The sequence below is a fragment of the Gambusia affinis genome, linkage group LG22 (genome assembly GCF_019740435.1).
Source record: "Gambusia affinis linkage group LG22, SWU_Gaff_1.0, whole genome shotgun sequence".
NCBI lineage: Eukaryota > Metazoa > Chordata > Actinopteri > Cyprinodontiformes > Poeciliidae > Gambusia > Gambusia affinis.
The window spans coordinates 1,412,466-1,421,855 of record NC_057889.1 but is presented as its reverse complement, the minus strand read 5'-3'; the positions used below and the strand labels follow the sequence as shown (position 1 = coordinate 1,421,855).

Genomic DNA, 9,390 nt, shown 5'->3' with positions numbered 1-9,390 from the left:
TGGATTTTTCTATAAACAATAAAAAATAAATACATTACAAACCATAAAACGTTCCTTCAAAATGTGATGGCATTGTTCTAATAAATTTAAATTATTCATTTACTTTTTTGATTATTGAAAAGTAAATCTCAATACAATTATTGAGATTATTGTATACAGGATTGCTTTACAGTATCTGTTAATAAAATAAAATAGTTGATTCTCAGAAAATTTGAATTACATAGAAAAAAATCAAGATTTTGTGGGGATTTGCCTCACGATAAATATTTATCCTGCCAGCTGAATGTTTTGCTTCAAACTATTTTTTTCATGGTGATTTATTAAAGTTTCATGTTTATAATTTTGAATTTGAGTTCTCAGGAGATTTAAATAAACCTGATATCTTGGATCAAAGGGTTTGATCAGAGCATCAATAAACGACCAAACAGTCTGAGGTAACAAGATTCAGTGAAGGAGGAAGCAGAAGAAAATCCAGACATTAAAGGAAGTTTAGACAATTTTATCTAAGGAGAAAATCTAAATACCTCAAAATGCAGTGTGAGCTTTTTACAGGACAGTATTTAATACTCCTGATTCTCAGGAGGCTCCATCTCCTCTTCCTGTATCAGAATCACACCGAGTCCCAGCTGCAGGTCCGACTGGTCCGACTGGTTCAGCATCTCTGATGTTTCTGTGCTCTAATGATACGATATAAAAATCCCCACAGTTTCTACTAACGAGGAACAATCAGCTGCTTGCTCTGACTCAGTGGTTTTCTAGACTCCTGAAGATCAAAACTACAAAGATAAATAATAATTTAATATCCGTCACTATCTGAGCATCAAATGAAACAACCGGATCGTTGTTTCATTTGATTTATTATTGCTCTAAAATGTAAAACCCTAATAATTATGGAATGATTTACATGTTTTAAACTTTGTGAATTAAAACAGGAGTCGTTTAGAGTCGTGTCTGAATCGTCTGGAAAAATGCAGGAAATGTTGATCCAGCTCTGACAGAAGCAGACAAACTAGATTATGAGTTTATTTTGAAACGCTGAAACAAAGAAGCCTTTAGTCGTCTGCATATTTTCATTTTCACAGGTTACTGAGGAGGAGCTTCCAGTAGCTTTTCTTGGGTGTTGAAACGAGTTCATGATCAAAGTGTGGAGTAGTTAGTTGGTTCGGACTGATAGATTTATTATATTTGTGAATTCAGCAGGTTCTGTCAGTCTTCTTCTCTTTAGGGAGGTTGTGAACGCTGAACGCTGACTGACCCTGCTGCTGCGTTTCTGTGAAGGTTTGAACTCTGTTATGGATCCGTGTGGGAAACATGAGAGCAACACCAAATGGTAAGATGTTTAAATCTCTATTTTGTAATGACCCACTTTGTTTAAACATCCTTTTTCCACCTCACAGCTCTGAACTCGGCCAGGTGTCAGTTAACCGTCTTCGACTGTTATTTGAACCCTCTGCTGTTGCCAGGTGATTATTTTCTGTTTTTATGTCACATTCATGAAGCAATATAGTGAAGACATAGTTTTAATTAATTAGTAATTATGATTTTTCTTCTGTTTCAGGAAACAAGACACCAGTAAGAATGATCGGCTGCAGAAAATCCGTTTATTTGACGAAGCTGAACTCAAAACGTAGGAATCTGGTTCTGATCCAGTTTCCAATCTGCCTTAAGAATAATTTATTTACTTGGTGTTTTGGCTGATTCCCACTTATGGCTCGATACCAAAGTGCCACCATAGAACAACATTTACTGACTTTGCTGCAACCAAATCCGCTTTAGTCTAACTCATTAAACTTGGCTAAATATAGCAACCATCTCGTAATAAAGTTAAATAAGTCTTGCATAAATTATTCCAATCAGTCCAAACTGTTTCTGTTTTTGCTGAAATGATCAGAAATGACCAGAGTCCAGTCCCGTCCCCAACCAGCTGCTTCTCCCTGAAGAGTGATCGATCTATGGATCCAATAATTGTGTTCAAAGACAGAAACCAGTCTGAACACGACGGGTGAGAATCTAATTCTTTCATATTGATTTTCTTAAATTAAGATGCATTGTGGAAGTGTTATTAATTTGATCATTTGATACCATGTCTCATAATTAAAACATGCTTGGTTTTAGTCAGGATCCAGCAGCAGAGGTCAGTCATGTGATCGATCAATAGAACCAATCACCGTGTTCAAACGACTCCCATCTGTGAGGTTGACCTTTGACCTTTTAGAGAACAGAACCATTAACTATTACATTTTGAAAATGAAATAGTTTTGTTTAAGGCAGAGCTTTGTGTAAAGAACATTTAATAATACCTAAAGACGGATCCTAAACTATCCAATCTAAACAGTTTAGTGATTTGGTTTCACTGTGTTTGGCTGAGCAGCTTGAGTTTTCTGACCAATCAGGACACAGGTACATATTTCTAAACTAGTTGCAGTAAAAGTTATTTTTGTGATCACGTTTTTGTCATTTTGACATCACTACAAAACAAAGTGCACAGTTTGTATAAAAATAAATGTAAATTTGAATTAGACTCTGAAAGTTCAGCTTAAACGCTGGTTGTGAGTCAGTTCTACCTTTTAATCAATCTATCATAATTGTTTACTGGTCCTAACTATTTCATAAAATGCATTTGATCCTTTTTTGAGTAAATTTTCCTCCAGGTGAATTTTAATCATCTGCATTGAGCAGCATGTGGATATTGATTTGAAATAACTAATAAATATATAAAGGCTGTTCCATCTGTGTTTGTCATAAATCTCATGGTATTGAGGCAGCTGGTGGTTCCATGTGTTGGGGACACCTGCCCCCATTTAGGGGTATAAAAATAAAGGATGAGGGTAAAAACAAGAGGAATTATTTATTCTTTTAACATTAAAGCAAAGTTTATTTATGTTTTCTTTATTACATAAGAGGGTTTCCTCTGGGAACTGGAGTTAAGGTTTGAATCAGTTGGTCCTTTAGGACAGAGTGTGATTGCTGGACTCCATTTTGATCTCTGGCAGATGTTCTTGTTGGATGCTCAGAAAGTTTCAGCCAGGTTTACCTTCATGCTGTCGTTTTGTTTCTTCCAGGATCGATGAGGAGGAATCTGCCTCCTGCGCTGCCAGCTGCGTGTCGCTAAGGAGTGACCGGTCCATGGATCCAATAACTGTCTTCAAAAATGGAGACCAGCCTGAGCATAAAGAGTGAGAATAGAAACAATGAAAAAACAAACACTGTGTTCATCAGAGGAGAACTGTTTTACAGAATTTGTATTTCCTTTCGGTCTCGACTGCTTCTAAAACGGGACAAACTCTACAAAACATCCAGGTGTTTTTGGGTGATGATAAATGTTTGTGATGCCACAGTCACCTAGCAACCCAAGTGAAACTCCAGCATGTTTGGTCAGATGGTTTTAGCGCTGTATGTGATGTACAATGGCTGCTGGAAAAGAAAAAGAGCTTTATATTGATTTACCATTCAGAAACCACTGCTGCTTGATAGTTGTGCAGGAGGCTCCACTTTTTTGACTCAGGGTCAAAGATGTATGGTTGTACCGCTGTCCATCTGTTTGTAGCAGTTTTCACACATAAAGTGTGAGTGTCCACTTCATTCAGTCTGTCTCTGGACATGAACCTGTTTCTGATAAAAATAATCAGTCACACGTCTAGGTTTTCCTTGGAAATGCTTTTACTGCCAGTAAACTTCTGGTTGTTTTGCTTCCACCAGGATCCAGCAGCAGACAGCAGCCATTCCCTCATCCAGCTGTTTATCCATGAAGAGTGACCGGTCCATGGATCCAATAATCGTATTTAAAGGAGGACACCAGTCTGTTCAGAATGGGTGAGAATAGAAACTGTTTACTATTTTTTTTTAAAACATTCTTTTCATAATTTAAAGCAAGTGTTTATGTAAAGAAAGCTCATCATAATTACTTTTCTTCAGAAATTCATAATGAAGCGGTTAAACTCTTGCAGAGGGATTTGGGTATTTTGATGTTGCAAATACAAAGTAAATCCTGAAAGATCTTGTTCTAAAATGTGTCATGTTCTGCAGTGATGAGCTGCAGGACTCAACGGCTCTCAGTGTTCAGTCTGTTCATCATCAAACTGATCTGGACTCCATTTTTAAGGCAAGAACCATTTTATATGAAACATTTTATTGTTACAATAAATGACGAGGCTCCACTGGGGATAAATGGTTCATATTTAGTTCTTAAATTTGGACCAGTTTATTGAGGTTGTGATGATCACAGTTATGTGGATTCATTCTCAACATAAATATAATTTCTCATTTATTATTATTTTTTTGTTTCAGGCTCTGGAGGAAAGCATCATAGGTTTTGTAAAGTCAGAGTTAAATAAATTCCTCAACGTTGTTGGACCAGATTACCATGAACACTTAAAGAACCAGAGAGAGAAGGAAGAGGTGTTGGATGGAGGTGAAGAAGAGCAGGAAAATACCAGCGGAGACTCATTTCTGAAGCTCACACTCGACTTTCTGAGGAGGATGAAGCAAAAGAGGCTGGCTGATTATCTGCACAGCAGTGAGATTACTTTCACTTTTAAAACATGATCAACTTAAAGTTTACAAAACGACCAACTAAATTAGTGCTTTTGAATTTATGCTTAAACATTAATTTACGAGAAGTTAAACATTTTTAAAGTTATCAGAATGCTGAAGAATTTGCTCTTCTGTTAGCACATTAGTGGTAATGTGCCCATCACTGTATCCCAGCACCGCAGTGTGACATGAGTTGTTGTTTGCATTAAATCACATAAAAACTTTAAAATGCTGGAGTTCTCCAGTAGTTCCAGGTATACAACATGAAAAATGTCCTATTTTACAGACTGACAGATTTAATTTCTTTGCACAGAGACCTCTTCAACCCAGTATCAGCAAAGACACAAGTTCAACCTGAGGAAGAGATTCCAGTGTGTGTTTGAAGGGATTGCTAAAGGCGGAAGCCCAACTCTGTTAAACCAGATTTACACGGAGCTTTACATGACAGAGGGAGGAACCGGAGAGGTCAACGAAGAGCACGAGGTCAGGCAGATCGAAATGACCTTCAGAAAACAAGACAGGTCTGAAACAATCAGAACAGAAGACATCTTTAAGGTCCATAAGGACAAAGCTCAGCCAATCAGAACGATGCTCACTAAAGGAGTTGCTGGCATTGGGAAAACCATCCTAATGCAGAAGTTCACTTTGGATTGGGCTGAAGACAAATCAAATCAGGATATTCATTTTACTTTTCCGTTTACCTTCAGAGAGCTGAATGTGCTGAAAGAGAAAAGATTCAGTTTGGTGGAACTTGTTCACTGCTTCTTTCCAGAAAGCAAAGAAATCTGCGATTTTGAACAATTTAGAGTTTTGTTCATTTTTGATGGTTTGGATGAAAGTCGACTTTCTCTGGACTTCCACAACAGTCCGATCCTGACCGACGTGACAGAGTCCACCTCAGTGGACGTTCTGCTGATAAACCTCATCAGGGGGAAACTGCTTCCCTCCGCTCTCCTCTGGATAACCACGAGACCTTCAGCCGTCAGTCAGATCCCTCCTCGCTGTGTGGATGTGATGACAGAAGTCAGAGGTTTTTCAGATTCCAAAAAGGAGGAGTACTTTAGGAAGAGGTTTAAAGATAAGAAGCAAGCCAACAGGATCGTCTCCCACATCAAATCTTCACGAAGCCTCCACATCATGTGCCACATCCCCATCTTCTGCTGGATCAATGCTACAGTCCTGGAGGATATGCTGAAAACCAGAGAAGAGGGGGAGCTGCCAAAGACCCTGACAGAGATGTACATCCACTTTTTAGTTGTTCAGACCAAAGTAAAGAAAGTTAAATATGATAAAGGAATGGAAACAGATCCTCACTGGAGTCCAGAGAGCAGGAAGATGATCGAGTCTCTGGGGAAACTGGCTTTTGATCAGCTGCAGAAAGGAAACCTGATCTTCTATGAATCAGACCTGACAGAGTGTGGCATCGACATCAGAGCAGCTTCGGTGTACTCAGGAGTGTTCACACAGATCTTTAGGGAGGAGAGAGGTCTGTACCAGGACAAGGTGTTCTGCTTCGTCCATCTGAGTGTTCAGGAGTTTCTGGCTGCTCTTCATGTTCATCTGACCTTCATCAACTCTGGAACCAACCTGCTGACTGCAGCACCAAACACACCAGAACCAGGAGAACCAGGTTCTGCAGCAATCCAGCTTCATCAGCTGGCTGTTGACAAGGCCTTACAGAGTCCAAACGGACACTGGGACATGTTCCTGCGCTTCCTGCTAGGACTTTCTCAGCCACTGAATCAAACCCTGCTCCGAGGCCTACACACACAAACGCCACACAGCTCCCAAAGCAACCAGGAAACAATCCAGTACATCAAGAAGAAAATCAGCGACAGTGTGTCTGTAGATAAAAGCATCAGTTTGTTCCACTGTCTGAATGAGCTGAACGATCGTTCTCTGGTCGAAGAGATCCAACAGTACCTGAAATCAGGAAGTCTGTCCACAGACAAACTGTCTCCGGCTCAGTGGTCGGCTCTGGTCTTCATCTTACTGTCATCAGACGAAGACTTGGACGTGTTTGACCTGAAGAAATACTCTGCCTCAGAAGACGCCCTACTAAGGCTGCTTCCGGTGGTCAAAGCCTCCAACAGAGCTCTGTAGGTTCACACAGGATGACATTTATCTAGTCTCTCTCATTTCAAACAACCTTCAGTTTTCTGCTCTTTGTTTTTTCTAATCCCCAGACTGAGTGGCTGTAACCTCTCTGGGAGAAGCTGTGAAGCTTTGTCTTCGGTTTTAAGCTGCCAGTCCTCCAGTCTGAGAGAACTGGACCTGAGTAACAACAAGCTGGAGGACGTGGGAGTGAAACTGCTTTCAGTGGGACTGGAGAGTCCAAACTGCAAACTGGAATCCCTCAGGTCAGAACAGGCTGGTGACTCAACTGGTTACTCTTGTTTCAAATCTTTGGTTGAACCAAGCTGGTAAAGTTTTCAATCTCCCAATTTTAGCCTTACAGGATGTCTAATCACGGAGGACGGCTGTGCTTCTCTTGCCAAAGCTCTCAACTCCAATCCGTCCCACCTGAAAGTCCTCGACCTCAGTTACAATCATCCTGGAGACTCAGGAGAGACGCTTCTGTCTTCTAGGTTGAAAGATCCACACTGCAAACTAGAAACTCTCAGGTCTGAAACTTCATTTCTCCCTGTCTCTGTTGACTGAAGCAACTCCTCGCTCTGAGATGTGAACACATCGATAATCAGAATCGGATTCTGATTCTGATTACCAGAATCCGAATTCTGATTATTCGGTCCGCTGCACCGACCCTGGACTTGATAAATCAGAGCGGAAAGCAGCAGATCATACAACCTCTGAATGTAGAAACCTCTCAGTAACGTCTTCAGCCCCTTTGAGACATTTTAACTCACTTCTGGTTTCCTTCCTGCAGACTGGACCCCTGTGGGAAGCAGTGGCTAACACCCGGACTGAAGAAGTGTAAGTTTCAATAATAATGATGAAGAAAATCTGTTCACATGCATTTTTAGGATTATTTCAAAGTAATATTTTATCAACTTTACTCATTTCATAGTTTTGCAACGGCTTGTTGACGTTTCTAAGCTCCTCCTCCTCTACTAATCTGTTCACTTGTTGCCTGGGTTCATTTCCTTGTCCACATTCTTTCCATCATCATTCCAGTATAACCAGCTTCTGAAGTTTTCAGCTGCACTTCCTTCTGCCTCAAGTACTTTTATAATCCTTTATTTGTAAACTGAAGTTGTCTTGTCATTCTCACGGTTATTTGTTTTTTATGCTTCTCGTGATCTAATGCCTCATCGGTTTTATTTTGCTTCCTGTAGCTTTGATTCTGTCTGAAATATGACTTGTGGACGTTATTTAATCCCAACATTCAGTACTTTTTAAGTAGATTCTGTAATGGAGGCCCAGGCCGGTTTTGTCTCTCCTCAGATTTCTGTGAACTTGAACTGGATCCAAACACAGCTGGCCGAAAGCTGGTTCTGTCTGACAACAACAAGAGTGCAAAAATCGTAACCAGAGAGCAGCCGTACCCTGATCACCCAGACAGATTCGAATGGAATCAGCTCCTGTGCACAACTGGCCTGACTGGTCGCTGTTACTGGGAGGTGGAGTGGAGTGGGAGGGTTCTGGTGTCAGTGAGCTACAGATCTCTCACACGGAGAGGCCTGAGCAGCGACTGCTGGTTTGGCGGGAACGAGCTGTCGTGGGGTCTGAGGTGCTGTGACGACGTTGGTTACGCCATCTGTCATCGGAACAACATGGCCATCGTCCCCCTGCCACAGTCCTGCCTCTCCCACAGGATAGCAGTGTATCTGGACTGTCCTGCTGGGACTCTGTCTTACTACCGAGTGTCTGCTGACACCCTGACGCACCTTCACACCTTCAACGCCACGTTCAGCGAGCCGCTGTACCCCGGCTTTGGGTTCTGGTTTGATTCCTCAGCGTCTCTGTGTTCTCTGTAAGGAAGGGAAATCCACTTTCAACGCCACTATTATGGAAAACAGCATAAATAATATTGACATTGTGACGAAACTAGAGGTAGAAAGAGCAGTGAGAATATCTGTAAACATCCAGGAAAGTTTTTTCTGATTATTGTTTGGCGTTATTTTTGTACAATGTGTCATTCTTCTCATCTTTTGAATGTTTTATTGTCTTTGTTCATCTCTGATTTGCTTCAGCCTCTTGTTCCACTGAAACTGAACCAAAATCGACCTTTTTCTAAATTGTGGAGCAAGTTGTAATTAAATATTAAACTGGCTTTCTAAATTGTTGTTTCCATTAAAAACCCTTTTTGTTGGTGTCCATTGTCACTGTGGTGTGTTTTATTTTATTTTGGTAACATCTTTGTTCTGCAGTTTTGTCATTATTTGTGTTGATCAGTTTCAATAAAGTAACTTTGTGTCAACAGATGTTTTTTAAAGTGTGTTTTGTAAATAAAATGGATTTGGACGTGTTGCCATGAGTTTACACCAGTTTGTTAACAACCATGTCCTCCACACAAAAATAATAAAAATACAGTAAAATTCAATATTTGAAACATTCCTGGAAAGTTTATTTTAGGGCTGGAACTTAAATACCTTAAATACATTTTAGGCATGAACATTTTTAACTCAACTAATCACATTTTTGTGTTTTTTACTTATTTTGTGGATTTTTTAGATTTTGGCTGAAATGTGTCTCAAAAGCACCAATAAAATACATGTTCATGGAGAAAAACACTGATGAGGAAAAAACATAATTTCCCAGCTTTCTGTGACCTTTTAAGGATTTCCTGAAAACATCCTAGTTTGTGGAAACAAAGTGTCCAAGCAGACGGACCCTCAGTGCCGACCAATCGGGTCACAGCATCTTTACAAATGTTTCTTTATTAATTTTACAAAT

General features: G+C 40.1%; 1 protein-coding gene across 2 annotated transcripts; it reads left to right on the top strand.

Annotated features, from left to right (window-relative positions):
* The first annotated feature begins 1,162 nt into the window (after positions 1-1,162).
* On the top strand, positions 1,163-8,809 carry LOC122825646 (NLR family CARD domain-containing protein 3-like). 2 transcript variants are annotated; one of them, XR_006369688.1, is made up of 13 exons: positions 1,163-1,330; positions 1,398-1,463; positions 1,559-1,627; positions 1,892-2,002; positions 3,063-3,176; positions 3,700-3,813; positions 4,027-4,102; positions 4,288-4,516; positions 4,847-6,632; positions 6,720-6,893; positions 7,034-7,157; positions 7,421-7,467; positions 7,939-8,028. XR_006369688.1 is itself a non-coding variant. In XM_044107142.1 (13 exons), exons 1-13 carry the CDS (start codon positions 1,293-1,295, stop codon positions 8,469-8,471), a joined length of 3,531 nt encoding a protein of 1,176 aa, XP_043963077.1. In that variant the 5' UTR covers positions 1,163-1,292; the 3' UTR covers positions 8,472-8,809. The 2 variants fall into 2 exon arrangements, 1 of the variants encoding a protein (XP_043963077.1); XM_044107142.1 differs by having other exon boundaries at positions 6,984-7,157; positions 7,939-8,809.
* The last annotated feature ends 581 nt before the right edge of the window (positions 8,810-9,390 follow it).

Coding starts and splice junctions, on each gene's coding strand:
- LOC122825646 (XM_044107142.1), top strand. CDS start 1,293: ATGGATCCGTGTGGGAAACATGAGAGCAACACCAAATG. Junction 3,814..4,026: donor CACCAGTCTGTTCAGAATGG/GTGAGAATAGAA, acceptor CATGTTCTGCAG/TGATGAGCTGCAGGACTCAA. Junction 6,633..6,719: donor AAAGCCTCCAACAGAGCTCT/GTAGGTTCACAC, acceptor TCTAATCCCCAG/ACTGAGTGGCTGTAACCTCT.